Consider the following 24,000-nt stretch of genomic DNA (forward strand, 5'->3'; position numbering starts at 1 on the left):
CGGCTTCCATGGCAGAGGCTCATTAGTAGTTAAAACAAGCAATTACAACATGCATGTCAAGAGAATTTATGTTTAATGTCATTCCTCCTCTGAGGGTGTCTGTCCATTAAGAAGCCGAGCATTCATCACACAGATTCCCCTGTCAAGCGATATCATTTATAATAAGGGTTTCTCAAGCATACTGTAACTCACAGACCCCTGCGAGAATCAAACAGCTTGATTTGAGGAGTTGTGCTTTTTAGTATGCAGATAAAACAGTACGAGATGAAACAGCCGTCCCTGGAGGATCAGTGCGTGGAAGCGCGAGGTTGGCTTGGGGTTTATATTGCACTTGTACCGCAGCATTTCGAGATATGAGATGCTATTTAGAACCAGACTGCATGTTTTGACGTTCCTCAAAAGGAATGTTGGTTCTCCTGCAGTTGTGTCGTGCCGTAAGATGCCCAAATAGCAAGTTCAAAAATAGAAAACTTTTACCGTACACCATCTACCCACAGTGCTTTTAATGCCAACCGCAGACGTCTTTGGCAAACAGCCATCATAAGAGCTGAATGGAGTCAGGACCTAATTAAAAATGCTGGACTCTGCAGTTCTCATTTCATACCAGGTAAGTTCACGCTGTGCTGAATCACGCACATCACTCGTTTTTGATTGCAGCAATGATTTTAGGAAAAACAGCTAAATATGGTGAATTAAACTGCAGACACTAGCCCCTTTCACACATACAGACCTTTCCGAAAAATTAAATCAAAGAAAATGTCAACTAAATTTTCTATTTAGTTCTTATTATATTATTAATAATATGTAATACAATAATAATAATTATTAATATTATTAGTGTTGCTGTTATTATTATTATCATCATCATTATGATTATTATTATTATTATTATTATTATTATTATTATTATTATTGTATTACGTAGTTTAAATTAGTTTTGACAATAATAATTATTATATATTATCATAAGCGTAATCATATATTCTTCGAAATAGAAGTTGAAGCTTATCATTGATTCATTACCTGGATTATAAAGACCTCTTATTTCCACACACATTGCTGAGTCTTGTTAACCTGTCAACATTACGAAGCATTCGACTTGTCTTGTTTTTCCCGTGCCTTGCTTTTTGACCCTGGCTTTGTTTATTTTTATGCTGTTAGTCCCAGGCTTTTTTGGACTGACCTGTGTGATACTGTTTGCTCCTGCGTTTGACCGTTGCCTGTCTTACCATCCTCTGTTAAATAAAGATACTGGATTTTGGATCCTCAACCCTGTTGTCAGAACTGTATTTTACATTTTAACTTGTACTAAATATTGTTAATACTATTATTATTATTATTATTATTATTATTATTGTAGTTATTATTTTTGCTTTCTATTTAGTTAGTAGTCTTACTGTATTAATATTATGTAATTTTTTAAAAATATTATTTTATCCAGATTCAAATCCAGATTTTAAAAATATTTGTATGTATTATTTTTAAATAAGTTTTAACAATAATAACTATTAAAAAATTTGTTGACTTTGCTAAAAAGTGCATTACTTGAAAGTTCACTTGAAAGTTGACAACATAATGAGTCTAACAGGATAAACTTGAACTTTTAAGTTTGAAATATCCTGCTGGAAGTAGCCATCAGAAGATGGGTACACTGTGGTCATAAAGGGATGGACGTGGTCAGCAACAATACTCAGGTAGGCTGTGGCGTTGACACGATGCTCAAATGGTACTAATGAGCCCAAAGTGTGTCAAGAAAATCTCCCACATAGCATTACACCACCACCACGAGCAGCAGCCTGAAGCATTGACACAAGGCAGGATGGATCCATGCTTTCATGTTGTTTAGGCCAAATTCTGACCCGACCATCCGAAATGTGTCAGCAGAAATGGAGACTCATCAGACCAGGCAACATTTCTCCAATCTTCTATTGTCCAGTTTTGGTGAGCCTGTGTGAATTGTAGCCTCAGTTTCCTGTTCTTAGCTGACAGGAGCGGCACCCGGTGTGGTCTTCTGCTGCTGTAGCCCATCCGCCTCAAGGTTGGCCGTGTTGTGTGTTCAGAGATGCTCTTCTGCTGACCTCGGTTGTAACGAGTGCTTATTTGAGTTACTGTTGCCTTTCTATCAGCTGGAACCAGTCTGGCCATTCTCCTCTGACCTCTGGCATCAACAAGGCATTTGCACCCACAGAACTGCAGCTCACTGGATATGTCCTCTTTTCAGACCATTCTCTGTAAACCCTAGAGATGGTTTTGTGTGAAAATCCAAATAGACCAGCAGTTTCTGAAATACTCAGACCATCCCATCTTGCACCAACAACGACGTTCAAAGTGTCTTAAATCATCTTTTTTTTCTTTTTTTCTTCATTTAAATCTGAAGATGTATATATTAACTACTCTTAAAATAGTTTTTGTTAACTTGCACTGACACACTCAATTAATAATTAGCCACTGCATACAGTACTTCATTCATGCTGCATTGCAGAGGGATTTAAGGAACAGATGGGAAATGTCTCTTATGTTTCACCCCATTATGATGTCAAAGCTGTTGGGATGCTTGGAAAATATGTCACAGAAGCATGAATTAAATAGATTTGCATATTATATATAGATACAAATGTATAAATAAATGCATTTATTTAATTTAATCTCTTTTTCGTTCTTTATTTGTTTATTGGCATTGTTGTTGACTCTGTTCAAGACTTTTTGTTAACTTGTGCTGACAGCGTGAATTAATATTTATCCGTTGCAGACTTCATAAGTGAATTTAGAAGCAGATGTCTTTGTGAATCTGAAGTTTCTCTCTGTAATGATCTCGAGCTGTTTTGACGCTGAGAAATATTTCAAAACAATGGCTTCAGGAAAACACAGAGACTTTTATCTCATATGCGCTCGTTTTCATGTAAGTGATGTTTTTGTTTCATGGATCAAGTCTCCATATGATATGTATGATGCGCTTGTCTCTCAGACGTTTTTCTGTATTATTTATGAATTATGCGCACTCCGGCATGTTTGTTGACGTGTGGCCCATCCGGTTTGAGTTGATCTGATGATTTTTCTAAAGTTTTTCAGTCATTTTATTTGCATGTTTGGTTGCAGTTTTGTGCGTTATGTGATTACAGTAGTTTTATTCATTGTGCTGTAAAATAGTAATATAATTCATTACTAATCCTTTTTTGGAATATTATAGCTTACAATCTCAGTACCGCAAGTTTTAACACTCAAAATATATAGTTGGCGTAACTTACTGTAATTATGACACATTTACACACATTTGAAATGCGTTGAATTGTGCTTTTCAACTTATTTGAATTGTGCCAAGGGCAATGCGGTGGCGCTGTAGGTAGTGCTGTCGCCTCACAGCAAGAAGGTTGCTGGTTCGTGCCTTGGCTGAGTCAGTTGTCATTTCTGTGACGAGTTTGCATGTTCTCCCTATGTTCGCGTGGGTTTCCACTGGGTGCTCCGGTTTCCCCCAAAGTCCAAAGACATGTGGTACAGGTGAATTTGGTTGGCTAAATTTGTCCGTAGTGTACGAGTGTGAGTGAGAGTGTAAAGGAATGAGAGTGTGTTTCAGTGATGGGTTGCAGCTGGATAAGTTGGTGGTTAATTTCGCTGTGGCGACTCCAAATTAATAAAGGACTAAGCCGAAAGAAAATGATTGAACGGATGAATTGTGCTTTTTAAACTTTGAATTGTGTTATTACCAGCTTGATCTGACGAGAAACCTAACTGCCTTTGGGTGATGAGCAAATTGTGCTAAATTATACGCTTTAGCCTCTAAATCAAAAAGTTACAGATTGCTGTGAGATTGCGTTGGTCATTACAGCTAATTTGAATAACATAATTTCAACTCATTGGAATTGAGTAATTTTAACTTATTTAAATTGTTTTATTTCAACTTATTTATACATTTTTTAAATTTATCTGAACTGCATTTTTCAACTTTTTCAAATTGTGTTTTTTTTTTCACTTATTAAATTAAGTCATTTCAACTAATTTCAATTGTGTTATTTCAACTCATTGGAATTGTTTCATTTCAACTTATTAGAATTGCGTTATATCAACATATTTCAATTGTTTTATTTCAGCTTATTTGAATTGTGCAATTTTAACTTTTTTGAACTGTATTATTTTAACATATTGGAATTCAGCTTATTTCAGCTAATTTGAGCTATGTTATTTCAACTCATTTTAAAAAAGTTATTTCAACTTATTAGAATTGCGTCATTTCAACTTGTTTGAACAGTTTTTTCAACTTATTTGAGTTGCGTTATTTCAACTTATTTAAATTGTTCTATTTTAAATTATTGGACCTGTTTTGTCAACTTATTTGTTTTGCGTTATTTTAACTTATTGCAGTTGTATTATTTCAACTTCTTTGAATTGTGTTATTTCAACTTATTGGATATCTATTATATAAAAATATTTGAATTGCGTTATTTCAGCTGCGTTATTACACGGTTTTTATAATAATTAATTATTATAATTATATATATAATTATAATTATATTTATGAATAATTATGAATAATTGTATTATTTCACCCTATTTAAATAGTTTGATTGGACTGAATTAAACAGTTTTTTTTTTCCAACTTATTTGACTTGTATTATTTCAACGTATTTAAATTGTGTTAATTAAGCCCATTTTAACTGCATTCTTTCATCTTAATTTAATTGCACTGAAAAAAGTGATTTCTGCAAAATTCCTGTAACAAACTAAATGGGTTGAATTTAAACCATCAAGTGAAATTTAATAATGTTAACTTAATTTGTTTGTTTAAATTCCGTCCAATTAAATTGTTTACTACAACTTAATGTAAAAAAAACAAAAAACAGCTGTGAATAATCATTGCCGAGCACTAAGGTAACTGTAATGCACATTGAAACAACTGTATTATATAATGCATTACATTTTGTAAGTGTAGCTTGCCCAAATCTGAAATTGTTTGGCATTGTTAAACAGAATAATAGTGCACAGCTGAAATGCTCGTGCATGGTGGTCCGGCTGTCAGGTGTGTTTACTGGAGATAAAGGCTGGGATCAGAGCCGCTCGGGGACTTTCTGTGTAAGTGTGAATAAATAATGGGGGCAGATTGGATGTTGCCAGTCATCAGATTAGCAGCATTAGTCAGTGAGTGTGTGTTTCTGGATGTGGAGGAGTGTAGTGATGCAGTGATGTGCCGTTCTGCTGCGTTTGCTCTTCTGTGCTGCTGTTTTACTGTCCCACACTTCAGGGTTTTAATGTGAGAGCTTCATAATGCACTGTGTCGCTCAAGAAACCAACATGTGGCTAGACATGGTGTGATAGTAAAACCATTATATTGATTGACTTTAACTTCATTTTTATATAGTTTGAATTTATAAATAAAATAATAAATATAAATAAACAAATAAATATTCTTTAGAGTATTGATAATAAAAGTAATCATAAAAATAATAATAATAATAAATTAATACTGTTGTTATTGTTATTTATTATATTGTTGTTCTTTATAATTGTATTAATTTTTTCATTAATTTTATTCTTAGTAATAATAACAATAATACTAATAATAATAATAATCATTATCATCATCACCAGCATGACAAGTTTTATTTTTTTCTATATAATTTAATTTGTATATTGTTGTTTTTATTGTTGGTATTATTATTATTATTATTAGTAGTAGTAGTAGTAGTAGTAGTAGTAGTAGTAGTAGTAGTGGTAGTAGTAGTAGTAAAAGTAGTAGCAGTAGTAGTAATAATAATAACAACAACAATAATCTAAAACATAACATTGTTGTTGAAATATTGCAGTTATTCTAATTTATTTTTATTGTGCTTTTCAATTTTAATTTAGTCTTATCTTTTTTAATTCATTTTATTCTTATTAGTGATAATAATAATAATAATAATACTAATAATAACAACCACAATAATAATAATAATATGCCTTTTTGGAAATGGTATGATGGTCATATTTTTCAATATAGTTTATATATATATATATATATACATATATATATATATATATATATATATATATATATATATATATATATATATATATATATATATATATATATATATATATATATATATTCATATTTACTTGCATTCCTATTATATGTACTAATTATATTTACGTCAAGATAATAATCATAATTATGTTAATAATTATACATAATTGAAACATAATTATGTTTCATGATAATTATCATAAACACTATTTTTGTTTTATTTGTTAAATTAAAAATATAATTTTTTTATTGTGGTTATTATTTTTGATTAATTGAACAATCTTTATGTTCTTTCATTATATGTTTTTCAATAATCTCATATTTATTGCTAATAATAATAGTCAGAATAATGAACTATTATTATTGTTATTCTTATTTGTTATTTTAAGTATGGTTTTTATTTGTATTATAAATAATTAATTTAGTTCTTAATAATGATATTAATAATAATAACAACAATAATATTAATACTACTACTAATAATAATAATAATACTATAACTTTAGACATGGTAATACATTTTTAAAATATAGTTATAATATAATTTTTATATTGTCATAATTACTTGCATTTTTATTAGTTAAATAATTAACTTTAAATAAACAAATAATAATAGTAATAATAACAATAATGGTAATAATAATAATTATTATTATATTAATAATGGTAATAATAATAATAATTATTTTTTTCTATTTTGTTTTATTTGTTAGATTATAAATTATAATAAAAATACTTGTTATTGTTGTTACTATTTTTGTTGTAATTCTTATTTGTTATTATTTTTTTGCTTTTTTGAATTTCATTTAAATAATTTAAACATTTTAATTATATTTAAATGTTATTTATAACATTTTTAATAATAATAATAATAATATGACTGGAAATGCTACAATGGTAATATTTTAATATTAATATTTATTATTTTTATATTTTTATATGAACTTGTATTCTTAATAGATAAATAGTTAATTTTAAATAAATAAATATAAAATCTAATAATAATCATAATTTGTGTATAGCTGTAGTTTTTCATTTCTGTGGATAAAGCATCCCCTGTTGCATCCTCGTGTGCAAGACAGGAATGCAGAAAATGTACAAATCTGGTTTTATTTGCATTTAGAGTGCTGCTGATTGCATCAAGTGGCTTGTCAGAATCAATAGGAAAAGTTGGAGACGCAGTCATTGAGGGGAGTCTCTGAAGAGCTCATCGCTCGCTCGCTTTTACCAATTATTGGACACAGAAACCTGTTTGAATGCGTGCTATTGGCTGAAACCCTCACGGTCCTGTCCAGTCAATGCATGAGCATGAGTTGTATGCAGAAACATCTCTAATCATTTGTGCAGAACAATAAATGAGTTGGCTGGGATGCAGGGAAACAGAGGCCAATGCAAAAAATAACAATAATAATAATGAAAACAGATGCGCTTGCATATTCACAATCTGCTGGGTTTACGATGCACACTCACAACCGCTGGCTCAACGTTAACACCAGCATGTCAACAGCCCACTTTAATGTGAAGGTAAATCAGTAGCAAACCTCGAGAGCTCGCACATCTGAACGTGAGAGTTTGTGAAATAATATTTGTATGTGAACATATAGAAATTTACACTCACATTATTTTTTTGCACCCACGTCACATTGGTGGTGTTGTTCAGTGGTCAGGTGTCGGCCAATAAAACGGCTTTACCACTCCCCCATAGTCCTCACTACAAGCACAAAGACAGTCCCTCCAGGATGCTGAAGTTATTGCAAAATCAAGCAAACCCGCAAAATACTTCCAAATCTGAGAGGTTGTGAGTGCCGACTTGTGCTTGTGCAACAAAACTTAAAAAGGTACATTTGCTGTACACATTTGTTTAGCTGCCAGTATCATGCAGCTGTAATGTATATTTTGAAACATGACATAAAATATGTATTAAATTCTTACATATTTACAAAACATGTTTTATCCTAAAATTGACAATCTAAGCAAAATATATGAACACGTTTGAAGTTGCTATCTAAAAATATTTAGCTTTCAATAAGGATTTTTAGTTGCAGTACCAAACATGACCACCAGATGAGATTTAGTTTCCATTGCTGTCCATACAAACGCACACCCTATGTTTTGAAATTTGTAACCATATTTTTTCAAACTCTAGTCTGTATTTGTAAGGTAAACATAAGATTCTAAAGTAAAAATGGAAAGTTTGGTGGTATTTTATTTGAGTATAGCCTTTAAATGTGTCTAAATACTTTATACATGTAGATTGCTGTAGCAAAGTAATGCTTTACAACTCTAAAGAGGATCCTTGTTGCAATTTAATAATAACTGTTGTTCAGTAATATCTATCAAAAATTAGTCACCAGATACGGAAACTAGAAGTTTTCAGATGATATGTTTCCATGATTGATTTATGTCTATATACTACAATATTATTATTTAAAAATGTAACACTAAGTGGCCCCACAAGGTGACAGTAACGTGTTGCAATCTGTTAGTCTTCCTACATATAAAATAGCAGTATACAGTTGAAGTCAGAATTATTCGCTCCCCTTCGATTTTTTTTTTTCTTCTTTTTTTAAATATTTCCCAAATGATGTTTAACACAGCAAGGGAATTTTCACAGTATGTCTGATAATAATTTTTCTTCAGGAGAAAGTCTTATTTGTTTTATTTCGGCTAGAATAAAAGCAGTTTTTAATTTTTAAGAACCATAAAATTATTAGTCCTTTTAAGCTATATATTATTTTCCGATAATCTACAGCAGTGGATCTCAAAGTGGGGGTTGGGACCACCCGGGGGTTCACAGGACAATGAAGGGGGGGTCACCTGGTGATTTCCAAAAATCTATTCATTTTTATTAAACCATAAGAATTACCATATTTTATACATAAAATCAATTGTCGTTTATAGTTATATACTACTGTATATAGTTAATATAGTAGCTTATAGTTACTAGTTCTATTGCAGTGGTTCTCAAATTGTGGTACTCGGGCTTCCTTCTAGTGGTACACGGAGGAATTGCTGAATAATAAAAGACTAAAACGAACACACTTTTAAGCCTTTGACGCGTATGATAACACTGATCACAATCAGGATCACACCAGTCTGTACCCAGTACCCGAGTCTGCTTGAAAACAACAGTTGGTATATAGCAAACTTTACGGTTCACTTAAAATGTGATCTCATTCGCACCAAATCCCGGAAATGCCACACGTAAGAATTGGTTAAGCACTGTATTGATTTAATCACTTACTTTTCTGACACAAATAGGCCTACTGGCTACTATACATTAAAACTATAACTTGTACACATTTTCTTATTACTTTTTGAGAACTGCCATTTTTAATAAACTTGTAAAAGCACATTTTTAATTTCAAAATAATTTCAAGCACAGTTAATGTAAAATTATTTATTATGTTCAAAGTGGCTGACAGTTATACATATTCTTAATAAAAGGAATTAATTTGTCAAATTTTTGAGCTGTGCAGAGCTGTAGCTGCTTAATTAGCCCAACTACACGACTGTATTTTAATGCTAGTTGTTATAGTGGTACTTGGAGAGGCAATTTTTTCCGGGGTGGTACTTGATAAAAAAAGTTTGAGAACCACTGTTCTATTGCATTGCGACCCATGGGGTAATCACATTATATTAAACACACAGCTATAGTGTCAGATGCGGCAGATTAATTTTATAACACCAGGTTAAACTTTCTGGCAAATTTACAGCACACTGACATACATTTAAAACTTGGGTCTATTGGTGTGTGTGTGTGTGTGTGTGTGTGTGTGTGTGTGTGTGTGTGTGTGTGCGCGCCATTGTATGCAAGGTTTCTGTATTTATAACCACCTCAGAAGATATTGGGGGTCGCAAGTCACCAGCATTGTCATTTTTGGGGTCGCGGGCAGAAAAGTTTGGGAACCCCTGGTCTACAGAACCATCCATCATTATACAATAACTTGCCTAATTACCCTAACCTGCCTAGTTAACCTATTTAACCTAGTAAAGTCTTTAAATGCCACTTTAAGCTGAATACTAGTGTCTTGAAAAATATGTAGTCAAATGATGTGCTGTGATCATGGGAAAGATAAAATAAATCAGTTATTAGAGATGAATTATTAAAACTATTATGTGTAGAAATGTGTTGACAAAATGTTTTCTCTGTTAAACAGAAAATGGGGAAAAAATAAACTGGGGGAGCTAATAATTCAGGGGGTGGAGGGGGCTAATAATTCTGACTTCAACTGTATATTCAGAAGTCTAAGACCTTTCCAATGATCTGTACTTTGTCTTGATTAGATGGGATCCAGATGGCAAAAACTGTTGCAAACATTGTAGTGTCAGTTAAAGGGTTAATCTGATGAATTTCTGAACCAATCCACTAATATAATGATGAAAGTCTTTCTGGTCTCTGTATTTATCTTTTATAATAACTATCAGAGTAGAATCACTCATGTGAGAATGTAAACAGATTCAGTTTGATCTCATGATCTTCTGTGTTCATGGATTGATCGTCTCTTTGTTGTTTTCGTCTCTTGCGCTGCTGTTGGACTGCATTGATGTTAAATTGAGACAAATGTTTTACAAGTACATTTTATTGAGTGTTTTTAATCTTTGACCTTTTTCTTCGAACACTAATGACCAGAGACAGACGTTTATTTATTCAGTGAGTTAATTTTTGCCTGGGATTTATTATTATTATTATTATTTTGCCTAGTAAAATACAATCACCTACAGTTTTTTTTTAAAAATTAGATTTAATATATTTTTCCCAGAAATAGGTTGTGGCTGGAAGGGGCATCCGCTGTGTAAAAACGTGCTGGTTAAGTTGGTGGTTCATTCCTCCGTGGCGACCCCGGATTAATAAAGGGACCAAGCCAAAAAGAAAATGAATGAATGAATTTAACAAAATCCTAAAAAAGTAGTTGTCTTTTTTTAGATAGACGGTGTAATACATTTAATACTGTTGGAACTCAATGCAAAGGATGTTGCAGAACTCAAAACCAGTTTGAATTGGGCTCAGATATTAAACTGTCTTGAGGGCTTATACCATTAGGATAACAGAGCGCCGACTGACTTTGACTATTTTGACCAATACTTTGCCGCAGATGTTCTGGTACCCTTCAGCTAACTTAAAACGATTTAATAAGCTTAACAATGGGGCTTTACAGGATTTTAAGCGGGAACCGCCTCACAAGACTTTTGAAGGACTTCTCTACATGGTCATGTGCTCGCCTTGGGCACATCAATTTCATAGAAACAAAAAGAAGTGAATGCATACGGGAGAAAGACAATCTCTTAAAATGTTAGAACTAGGGCAGATGTATCTTTGAATGATATGCCATAGTTTTCCTCACATGCTTTGTTTATTCCGACCAACCAGGTTAATCAATGTGTTGTTTTAACCCTTGTAGCAGATTAAAATGATCTGTACGTGTCTTAAATGAATGTCTGGTATTGAACGGAAGCTAGTGTCATTTGCAATACATTGGTGTAAATGAAAAACTGGTAGTACAAACAGTATTCGTCTTGTAATATTTGATGTAATATAGTTACAAACTTACTACGTGAAATGTCAACCCAGGCTCATTCTGGAAACGTAGCCCCGCGGACGTTTCTGGAGACCGCGAAATACGTCCCGGGAGGTACTTATTTGTATTTGTATAAGTACTTATATAGTACTTATATGGCCGTTGTGCACGATTTTTCGCGTCTAAAACGCCTCTCGCAAGAATGCGCCGTTCGCGCCTGCGTAAAAAGCCGCCGGAGGCCGCTATCGAGCGAACAACTGACTGACTGACTGAATGACTGAACAATTAACTGGGTGGCCACCAACTCGAAGCTCCGCCGCATGCACCCCAAAAGAAACCCATGCCCAGAACTCCGAAATGCACGTCGCCACGCAAAAGGTACAAGCAATAATTCCGAATAAAGCGATATTGTGGAGAATATGGATCTTGTGTTGAGCCCAATGAGCCTTTCATCTAAAAATAGAGCACGGGTGTTCCTTTAGTGATATCGCTTTGACTCACACGCTGAAAATGGCGGACGTCAGTCTGAAAACCGCTCCAATTGGTCCACCGTTTTTATGTTGTTAAATCGAAAAAAAGGACTGTGTGTGTTTATATCACCCCAATATGACGGTCTATACACTATACTTACACACCTGTTTGTCCAAACAGCTTGAAAAGTAGATTTTTCACCATAGGTGCCCTTTAAGCAGTTAAAGATAAGCCATATCTCTGCTTTTGAGGTTTCTCAGGTGTAATTCTAAGATCTTGTTTGAAGTATTAGAATTTGGGGGAGGGGGCGTGGCCGAGAGCTGTGGGAACGGAGTGAGGCCACCGCGTAAGTGGATACACCTGCGATGCGCACCTGCCTCGAATCCCACGGAAGGAGCTCTGGACTATAAAAGGAGGAACGATGGCAGAAGAAGCCGAGAGAGGACCGGGCCCGGACATATTTTACTTTTGCTTTCAGTTTGACGGCAGTCTCTGTGAGGAGATGCCGTCCGTTAGTTTTGGTTTAGACGGCAGTCTTCGTGAGGAGATGCCGTCACTGTTATTAATAAATATTTTAAAGCTACGTCGGTTCTCCGCCTTCTTCCCGGAGGCCAAAGGGCCGTAAACTATATTACAGAATTAATTTGGGACGTTGTCAACTGAGTCTGTATCCTCTGAACTGCCTCTGTGTGTATGTGTGTGTGTGCGTTTGTTTGTTGTTTGCTTAGTACGTACTTAGCTTCATGTATCATAGTATAGTGGAACGAGTAGCAGAATAAACAGAACCTACTGATACAGATTTTTACTGTAGCATTTGTACAGTTTTACTGTATTTTTAGTTTACAGATTTTTACTGTAGCCTTTTCACAGTTTTTTTTTTCTCATTGATTTCACAGCTATTTTTGGGGGCCTGGAGATTAACGTCCTACTAATCAGAACTTGATGTCTCTGTATTAATTTTTTATAATAACTTCCAGAGTAGCATCACTCATAAGAAACTGTAAACAGATTCAGTTTGATCTTGTGATCCCATAGATATATACACTAGATGTCGCCTGGCCTATTGTTGTCTATTGGACGGAATGCGTCAATAGCGCCGCCATCTTGCTACAGGGTAGCGCTTCTTTGAAATGAATGCGGGACCAAGGTACAGTGGAGGACTGTAGCCATCCAACGCCAGAGATATACACATATACACACATATCTATGATCGGGAGTTTTCCTGGATGTTAGTATGTAATTTTTTTTTCTAATTACGAAAGTTATAATTTTACATCACTTTTCTACAATGATGGATCAGTGACCGCACGGGCATTCCTGACAAAAAGCTTGTGTTTGTGTGTACAGAAATGTACTATCCACCGTCCCTGTTTAATTTGATCTAATCATGTCCTGAAACACAGCTCCTCTACCGCTTTCACTGCTCATACTGACGGAGGGAGCGATTCGTTTGTGAATGAATCCCCCGAACGACTCTTTTACTAACGTTATCCGACAATAATACAAGTTTCTGGCAGCGCAGCATCTCGTTGTCATATTTCTTTTGCATTGTTTGCTGATTTTATTCAACAAAACTAGCATTAGCCGAGTGTTTAGTGCGAGTTGGAGCTGCTTTGCCTTTGGTGAATGCAGTAAGTGACTGTTATCATCAATAACGTTACCTGATTAGCACAAAAGTTCAGAACATACAAAAACAGTAAAAACCTAATATTACCTATGAAATGTTTTGCCTTTGTGTTTTGATTTCTTTGTTTGCTCGTTACTACACCCGTAGACAGCGCTAAAGTCCCGCATCTTCACGTAATGCTTATGCTTAGGGTCCCCATGCGAGATCTAGTGTATATATCTATGTCGTGATCCTCTGTGTTGAAGAATTGATCGTCTCTTTGTTGTTTTCGTCTCTTGCGCTATAGTCGGACAGTTCTGTGACTGTGTGAAATGGTTTAATAGGCCCTCAGCAGCTGTTCTGAGCGGAGTCAGCCCTTTATTCAGCCGTCGCTGTGTTTCTGCGTCCTCAGATAAGTCTGTATATGTAAAAATGATATTAAACATTATGAGGGGTTTTATCACTGTGTTTGATGAATTATCGTCATTAGCGCTGCTCTCCTGGTGTCATCTAGTCTTGTAGGTGTTTCTAGAATTGTAAAACCAGAGCGGAGATGAGCGCGGCCTTCATATCTGTCAAGACGTTACGGCTTCATATCAATCAAACTCGTCTCGCTGGCGTCCTGCCTTCATTTCCTAATCCATAATAAACACGACCAGCTCCTCAGGAAGAGTCAGTTCATTTAAGAGGATCCGTTTCAAATCACTTTGTGATCATTGAGGGACATTTTATTGGGTCGTTTCATAGAGTTCTTTAAAGCTGGGCATACGGAAGTTTTAGAATGGTATATCCCAAATTGAACCCCTTTAGAGAATCCGAGAGAAATTGGTCAGTTCAAATGTTCAGTCCACGTGGGCAGGAAGTTGCTGAGACTTTTGTTTCAGTGTTGATGTACTTCCAACTGAAACAGAATATTGAAAAGGGGCGGGGCTTTATTTCAGTATGTTGATGTACTTCCATCTGAAACTGATTATTAAGTAGGGGTGGGGCTTTATTTCAGTGTGGTGATGTACTTTCAGCTGAAACGGAATATTAAGTTGAGGGCGGGGCTTTATGCCAGTATGTTGATGTACTTTCAACTGAAACAGATTGTTGAGTAGGGGGCGAGGCTCTATTTTAGTGTGATGATGTAATTTTAACTGAAGCAGAATGTTGAGTGGAGGCGGCCGAGGGGCTTTATTTCAGTATATTGATGTACCACCAACTCAAACTGAATATTGAGTGGGGGCGGGGCTTTATTTCAGTATATTGATGTACCTCCAACTCAAACTGAATATTGAGTAGGGGCGGGGCTTTATTTCAGTATATTGATGTACCTCCAACTCAAACTGAATATTGAGTGGGGGTGGGGCTTTATTTCAGTATATTGATGTACCACCAACTCAAACTGAATATTGAGTAGGGGCGGGGCTTTATTTCAGTATATTGATGTACCTCCAACTCAAACTGAATATTGAGTGGGGGTGGGGCTTTATTTCAGTATATTGATGTACCTCCAACTCAAACTGAATATTGAGTAGGGGCGGGGCTTTATTTCAGTATATTGATGTACCTCCAACTCAAACTGAATATTGAGTAGGGGCGGGGCTTTATTTCAGTATATTGATGTACCTCCAACTCAAACTGAATATTGAGTAGGGGCGGGGCTTTATTTCAGTATATTGATGTACCTCCAACTCAAACTGAATATTGAGTGGGGGTGGGGCTTTATTTCAGTATATTGATGTACCTCCAACTTAAACTGAATGTTGAGTATGGGCGGGGCTTTATGTCAGTATATTGATGTACCTCCAACTCAAACTGAATATTGAGTGGGGGCGGGGCTTTATTTCAGTATATTGATGTACCTCCAACTCAAACTGAATATTGAGTAGGGGCGGGGCTTTATTTCAGTATATTGATGTACCTCCAACTCAAACTGAATATTGAGTGGGGGCGGGGCTTTATTTCAGTATATTGATGTACCTCCAACTCAAACTGAATATTGAGTACGGGCGGGGCTTTATTTCAGTATATTGATGTACCTCCAACTCAAACTGAATATTGAGTGGGGGTGGGGCTTTATTTCAGTATATTGATGTACCACCAACTCAAACTGAATATTGAGTAGGGGCGGGGCTTTATTTCAGTATATTGATGTACCTCCAACTCAAACTGAATATTGAGTGGGGGTGGGGCTTTATTTCAGTATATTGATGTACCTCCAACTCAAACTGAATATTGAGTAGGGGCGGGGCTTTATTTCAGTATATTGATGTACCTCCAACTCAAACTGAATATTGAGTAGGGGCGGGGCTTTATTTCAGTATATTGATGTACCTCCAACTCAAACTGAATATTGAGTAGGGGCGGGGCTTTATTTCAGTATATTGATGTACCTCCAACTCAAACTGAATATTGAGTGGGGGTGGGGCTTTATTTCAGTATATTGATGTACCTCCAACTTAAACTGAATGTTGAGTATGGGCGGGGCTTTATGTCAGTATATTGATGTACCTCCAACTCAAACTGAATATTGAGTGGGGGCGGGGCTTTATTTCAGTATATTGATGTACCTCCAACTCAAACTGAATATTGAGTAGGGGCGGGGCTTTATTTCAGTATATTGATGTACCTCCAACTCAAACTGAATATTGAGTGGGGGCGGGGCTTTATTTCAGTATATTGATGTACCTCCAACTCAAACTGAATATTGAGTAGGGGCGGGGCTTTATTTCAGTATATTGATGTACCTCCAACTCAAACTGAATATTGAGTAGGGGCGGGGCTTTATTTCAGTATATTGATGTACCTCCAACTCAAATTGAATATTGAGTGGGGGTGGGGCTTTATTTCAGTATATTGATGTACCACCAACTCAAACTGAATATTGAGTAGGGGCGGGGCTTTATTTCAGTATATTGATGTACCACCAACTCAAACTGAATATTGAGTAGGGGCGGGGCTTTATTTCAGTATATTGATGTACCTCCAACTCAAACTGAATATTGAGTGGGGACGGGGCTTTATTTCAGTATATTGATGTACCACCAACTCAAACTGAATATTGAGTGGGGGCGGGGCTTTATTTCAGTATATTGATGTACCTCCAACTCAAACTGAATATTGAGTGGGGGTGGGGCTTTATTTCAGTATATTGATGTACCTCCAACTCAAACTGAATATTGAGTGGGGGCGGGGCTTTATTTCAGTATATTGATGTACCTCCAACTCAAACTGAATATTGAGTGGGGGTGGGGCTTTATTTCAGTATATTGATGTACCTCCAACTTAAACTGAATGTTGAGTATGGGCGGGGCTTTATGTCAGTATATTGATGTACCTCCAACTCAAACTGAATATTGAGTAGGGGCGGGGCTTTATTTCAGTATATTGATGTACCTCCAACTCAAATTGAATATTGAGTACGGGCGGGGCTTTATTTCAGTATATTGATGTACCTCCAACTCAAACTGAATATTGAGTAGGGGCGGGGCTTTATGTCAGTATGTTGATGTATTTCCAACTGAAACAATATTGAGTTGGGGCGTAAAACTGATAATGATATAAACATAGTTGGTTTTGTCTAAAGTGAATTAAGCAGTGAAAAATTATTCAGGTTTGACTAAATAAACTGAATTTAAATTTTTTTGTCAACTTTTTTTGTCTTTAAGATATTTTTTTAAAAATAATTTTATTAAATATTTTAAATGCTACTGATAAATGTATGTTGTCTTTCTGAAAAATAAAACGCTGATTATTTCATTGTTTACATTATATCTATTTGGCCTAAATGTCTCGCATGTTTTGTTGCCGTCTAACAAAACAGCCTTGTTTTTCAAATAATAAAAATAATAATAGTTAGGCTGTACTGTATAGGCAACATGCAGAGTAATAAAATAAATTGTAACGTTTTTTTCCATATTTTGTTTTTCCAATGTTTTTTAAATTACTATTATAAATAGTATATTCTTCAGATTTAAAGTTGTGATGTAAAGCTGAATTTTCAGCATCATTACTCCAGTCTTCAGCGCTGCCCGATTCATCATAAATTATTTTAATGTGCTGATTTACTGCTTTTTTGTTTGCTCTATACATGTGAGATGTTGCCAGAAGTGATTTCCTTTCAGGTGTAATGTAAACAGTGTTTCACAGAGGGAAACACCGGCGCTGTAGTGCTGTGTTGTGCAGGTGATCTCCGTTTGAAGTCGCTCTTTGATTTGAGTGTGACTGAAACCCAAAGCTTCCAACCCGGCACAGAATCATCTCCGCAATCACAGGCCGCAGGACAGGCGGCAGGGCCCATTGTATTGATCAGCGGCAGAAACTGTCTCCAATTCTGTTTTCCTCACTGAACACAGGAAAGAAATAAATCACGTTGTGGGCCAGAGGGATGTTTTAGAAAGAAAAAAAAAGAGAAAAGAGCAAAAATCTACACAAGGCACTGTTAAGGTCTTTGCACACTGAAGTATTCATATTTATACACAAACATTTTGTCATGTACACAAACCTTGCACACTGAGTCCGATGAATATTAAGTAAAGTTTATTTATAAACGAATTTTGAGTTCATCACATGTGGATTATTGACCATGGCTGGTCCTGCACTACTTATCATATGATTTACCGATCAGACAAATCACATATTGCACTCTTCATCTGTTTCCTCAAAATGTAAAACTTCCCTGCTCTAGTCCCAGCACACTAGGAGAAATAAACCTTGACAACACTGGGGAACATGCGCTAAAAACCCAATTTTCACGAATGTAGCCCCATACCATACCACACCCTACCCAAACCACAAGGTCACTTACCCTGACACAAAGACACCTTTAATCTGGCCTAAAATCTCAAGAATGAACCCTAAGCCCCAAAAGACACTGGGGAACACATGCTAAACCCCAAATTACACGGACATAGCCCCATACCACACTCTACCCTAACCCCAAGGTCACTAACCCTGACACAAAGACACCTTTAATCTGGCCTAAAATCACAAGAATGAACCCTAAGACCAAAAGACACCAGAGAACATGCTCTAAACCCCAATTTACATGGACATAGCACCATACCACACTCTACCCAAACCCCAAGGTCACTAACCCTGACACAAAGACACTTTTAATGCGGCCTAAAGTCATGACAACTAACCCAAAGACCAAAAGACACTGTAGAACACATGCACTAAACCCCAATTATTATGAACATAGCCCCATACCACACTCTACCCACATCCCAAGGTCACCAACCCTGACACAAAGACACTTTTAATGCAGCCTTAAATCACAAGAATGAACCCTAAGACCCAAAGACACTAGAGAACATGCTCTAAACCCCAATTTTCATGAACATAGCCCCGTATCACACACTACCCAAACCCCAAGGTCACTAACCCTGACACAAAGACACTTTTAATGAGGCCTAAAATCATGAGAACTAACCCTAAGACCCAAAGACACTGGATAACACATGCTAAACCTTAATTTTCATAGAAATAGCTCCATACTACACTCTACCCAAACCCCAACGTCACTAACCCTGACACAAAGACACCTTTATTCTGGCTTAAAATCACAAGAACAAACCCTAAGACTCAAAGAAACTGGAGAACATGCTCTAAACCCCAATTTACATGGACATAGCACCATACCACACACTACCCAAACCCCAAGGTCACTAACTCTGAGACAAAGACACTTTTAATGCGGCCTAAAGTCATGACAACTAACCCAAAGACCAAAAGACACTGTAGAACACATGCACTAAACCCCAATTATTATGAACATAGCCCCATACCACACTCTACCCACATCCCAAGGTCACCAACCCTGACACAAAGACACTTTTAATGCAGCCTTAAATCACAAGAATGACCCCTAAGACCCAAAGACACTAGAGAACATGCTCTAAAACCTAATTTTTATAAACATAGCCTCGTATCACACACTACCCAAACCCCAAGGTCACTAACCCTGACACAAAGACACTTTTAATGCAGCCTTAAATCACAAGAATGACCCCTAAGACTCAAAGACACTGGAGAACATGCTCTAAAACCACAATTTTATTGGACATAGCCCCATACCACACTCTACCCAAACCCCAAGGTCACTAACCCTGACACAAAGACACTTTTAATGCGGCCTAAAATCATGAGAACTAACCCTAAGACCCAAAGAAACTGGAGAACATGCTCTAAACCCCAATTCACATGGACATAGCCCCATACCCCACCCTATCCAAACCCGAAGGTCACTAACCCTGAGACAAAGACATTTTTAATGAGGCCTAAAATCATGAGAACTAACCCTGAGACCCAAAGACACTGTAGAACACATGCACTAAACCCCAATTATTATGAACATAGCCCCATACCACACTCTACCCACACCCCAAGGTCACCAACCCTGACACAAAGACACTTTTAATGCAGCCTTAAATCACAAGAATGACCCCTAAGACCCAAAGATACTGGAAAACATGCTCTAAAACCTAATTTTCATGGACATAGCCCCATACCACACTCTACCCTAACCCTAAGGTCACTAACCCTGACACAAAGACACTTTTAATGTAGCCTAAAATCACAATAATGAACCCTGAGACCCAAAGACACTGTAGAACACACACTAGCCCAAATTTTCACTGACGTAGCCCCATACCACATAGCCCTGGCTCGCTCTGGCCTGACAGTGGAAATGCTGCTAATGTTGTCTTAGGCTCTGTACCAGCCAGTGGCATCCATGGGTGTTAGTGTGAAAGCACCCTAACAGTGGAAATGGGCCTAAATCTACTGACTGGTGTTTTATAATCTAAAATAACACATTTAGATATTCAGATATAAGATGTGAGCTAATTATACACACCAGGACAGGGATATTCATGTTCTGACATATATTATTAAATGTAAACTCTGGGAGGAGCAATTTCCATAAAAGTAATAAGGATCATTATTGTATACCAGTGGGAATGCAAACAGGAGTACGCTTACATGCGGTTTGTAATGAAAAACTAGGAATAATAGAGCTGAATATTTCACATGCACGCACACACACACGCACATGCACATACGTATACACACACACACGTACCATTTTTTCTTTATATAAGTTCTCTCATATATATAAATAATAATGCTCTATATATAAAGCTTTGTTTTATATGAAGCAGGCCACCTGACCTAGTAAAATGGGTCATCTTTGTAGAAATCTGTTTTTTTTTTCTGTAGGTAAAAGCATTTTAAAGAGTCTTCAGGTTCTTCTGAACTCGAGTAATAAAGGTAAAGCTCCCGAGTGCCCCAATTTCAAAGCAGTAATGTAGAGCTGGATATGCAGTGAAACGTCAGCACAATGAAATATGAGCATCTGATCTGTACAAACAGGCATCAGGATTTACTTGTTTAATACATGCTCCAGGTCTAGTTAAAAAGCAAACACAGAAACACAACACAGTCAGACACACACGTGCACGCATATGTCTTATTATCCTAGCCTGCCTAGTTAACTCTTAGTTAATGTCACTTGAATCTGAATACTAGTATCTTTTAAAATAACTTATGTTAAAATTGTTTGTACTGTCATCATGGCAGAGACATCCTGTTTAAAAATGTGTAGAAAAAATCTTGTGAGTGAGAGAGTTGATCGGTTGGTGGATTGGTGAAGAAGAAGGTCGCTGGGTGGCTGGTTCGAACCTCGGCTCAGTTGGCGTTTCTGTGTGGAGTTTGCATGTTCTCCCTGAGTTCGTGTGGGTTTCCTGTGGGTGCTCTGGTTTCCCCCACAGTCCAAAGACATGTGGTACAGGTGAATTGGGTAGGCTAAATTGTCCGTAGTGTATGAGTGTGTGTGAATGTTTGTGTGGATGTTTCCCAGAGATGGGTTGCGACTGGAAGGGCATCCGTTGCGTAAAAACTTGCTGGATAAGTTGGAGGTTCATTCCGCTGTGGCGACCCCGGAATAATAAAGGGACTAAGCCGACAAGAAAATGAATGAATGAATGAATTAATGAATGAGTAAGTGAATGGGTCTGACTGAGTGGTTAAGTATTTGATTGAATTTTTGGCTGATTGAGTGAGTAAGTGAGTGAGTGAGTGAGTGAGTGAGTGAGTTATTGTCTAAGTGGGTGGTTGAGTGATTGATTAAATGATTGAGTGAGGGAGTAAGCGATTGACTGAGTCAGTAAGTGAATTAGTGAGTGATTGAATAATTGAGGGAGTGAGTGAGTGAGTGAGGGATTGAGTGAGTGATTGTCTAAATGATTGATTGATTGATTGATTGATTGATTGATTGATTGATTGATTGATTGATTGATTGATTGATTGATTGGTCAAGCGAGTGAGTGAGTAATTGTCTAAGAGATGGGTTAAGTGATTGATTAAATGATTGAATGATTGGTTGATTGAGTGAGGGAGTGAGTAATAGGCAGTAAGTGAGTTAGTGATTGATTGATTAATTGAGGGAGTGGGGGATTGTCTAAGTGAATGGTTGAGTTGATTGAATGGTCGATTGATTAAGTGAGTGAGTGAGTGTTTGTCTAAGTGATGGGTTGAGTGATTGATTAAATGATTGGTTGATTGAGTGAGTGAGTTAGTGATTGTCTAAGTGAGTGGATAAGTGATTGATTAAATGATTGAATGATTGGTTGATTGAGTGAGGGAGTAAGTGATTGTCTAAGTGAGTGGTTGAGTGACTGATTAAATGATTGAATGATTGGTTGATTGAGTGAGGGAGTTAGTGATTGTCTAAGTGAGTGGTTGAGTGATTGATTAAATGATTGAATGATTGGTTGATTGAGTGAGGGAGTGATTGACTGAGGCAGCGAGTGAGTTAGTAAGTGATTGATTGATTAATTGAGGGATTTGGGGAGTTATTGATTGAGTGAGTGAGTGAGTGAGTGAGGGAGGGAGGGAGGGAGGGATTGAGTAAGTGATTGTCTAAGTGATGGGTTGAGTGATTGATTAAATGATTGGTTGATTGAGTGAGGAAGTAAGTGATTAACTGAGGCAGTCTTTGAGTGAATTAGTGATTGATTGATGGATTGATTAATTGAGGGAGTGAGTGAGTTATTGTCTGAATGAATGGTTGAGTGATTGATTGGTCGATTAAGTGAGTCAGGGAGTGAGTGCTTGACTGAGTGCTTGAGTGATTGATTAAATTATTGAATGATTGGTTGATTGAGTGAGGGAGTAAGTGATTGACTGAGGTAGTGATTGATTGATTGATTGATTGATTGATTGATTGAGTGGGTGGGTTGGTGAGTGAATGAGTTTTCGATGTGAATGTATTTAAAACAGTACAGTGGTGTGTCCTGAAGCTGACTTTTCAGCATCATTTCTCCAGTCCTCGTTGTCAGAAATCCTTCAAATATGCTGATTTGGAGATCAGGGTTCATTTCTGATTCTCGTCTATGACTAAATAAACTTTGTGCAGCTTCATATTTTTGTGTAACGTTCATGACGTTTTTTCCAGGATCAATAAAAAGCTCAAATGAACAGCCTTCATGTTAAATAGATTTTTGTGTCGAACATCATGATATCATGATCTTTTGCAGCTTATGATCCATTTGATGCATTGTGTGTGTATTCTGCAGCTCTGTGTGTCAGTGTCTGTCTAATAAGTGCTGATGTGTGTTTGCAGAGAGCTGTGATTCTCCGCTGGTGTCCGGTTTGCCTCAGTCGGCCTTCACTAGTTCATCAGAGCTGTCGAACAGTCACGGGCCGGGATTCGCCAAACTCAACCGGAGAGACGGTAATTAAACACCTTCAATCATTATTCACAGCCAGAGAGAGTTCAGCTTCCGCTTCATCATTTGACCTTCAGCTGATATTTCATGATGAAAATCACCACCACGGTGTCAGGCGGTTGATGGCTGATGGTTGGCAGGCTGTTGCTAGGTGGTTGCCAGGGTAACTTGATATGACAATTAAAAAAAAAAAGCGTTCTCAATAGGGATGCAGGACGTTATCACATTGTCAGATAGTTTGATCAGTAGGGGCTGGAAAGGTGAACATCTCCAATCAGTCTGATATATGACATTGATGTGAATACTCCGTGTTGATAAGATGACGTTGATTATGAGCCTGCAGAACTGTTGATTATGAACAATAAGGTCATGTGGTCATTCTGCTTTTGTCATTATGAAGATTAACTGTTGTATATGGAACGACATGGCTAACTACATTAGAAAAGTATCATTAAATGTACAAAGAAATGAAAGAAAAATGCACATACATCGGCCACTTTATTAGGTACACCTTACTAGGACTGGGTTGGACTCCCTTTTGCCCTCAGAACTGCTTTAATCCGTCGTAGCAGAAGTTTCAGCAAGGAACTGTAAAATATTCCTCAGAGATTTTGGTCCATATTGACATGATGGCATCACACAGTTGCTGCAGATTTGTCAGAAAATACCTCCCACACCATTACACCACCA

At 36.6% G+C, this 24,000-nt stretch overlaps 1 protein-coding gene across 7 annotated transcripts in view; it reads left to right on the plus strand.

Annotated features, from left to right (window-relative positions):
- The window catches only part of cntnap3 (contactin associated protein family member 3), a 231,396-nt gene that overhangs the window by 39,942 nt on the left and 167,454 nt on the right, over positions 1–24,000 (plus strand). For 5 of the 7 annotated variants that reach the window (XR_015500683.1, XM_087269954.1, XM_087269956.1 and 2 more), the window contains exon 2: positions 23,205–23,315. Coding sequence is in view for 2 of the 7 variants with exons in the window: in XM_087269952.1 (XP_087126078.1) it covers positions 23,205–23,315 (111 nt within the window). In the remaining 5 variants the exon portion in view is untranslated. Of the gene's footprint in view, positions 1–23,157; positions 23,316–24,000 lie in introns of all 7 variants that reach the window. The other 2 variants (XM_087269955.1, XM_087269957.1) reach the window with 1 other exon arrangement.

The sequence above is a fragment of the Danio rerio genome, chromosome 10 (genome assembly GCF_052040795.2).
Source record: "Danio rerio strain M-AB ecotype USA chromosome 10, GRCz13ab, whole genome shotgun sequence".
In the NCBI taxonomy this organism is placed as follows: domain Eukaryota; kingdom Metazoa; phylum Chordata; class Actinopteri; order Cypriniformes; family Danionidae; genus Danio; species Danio rerio.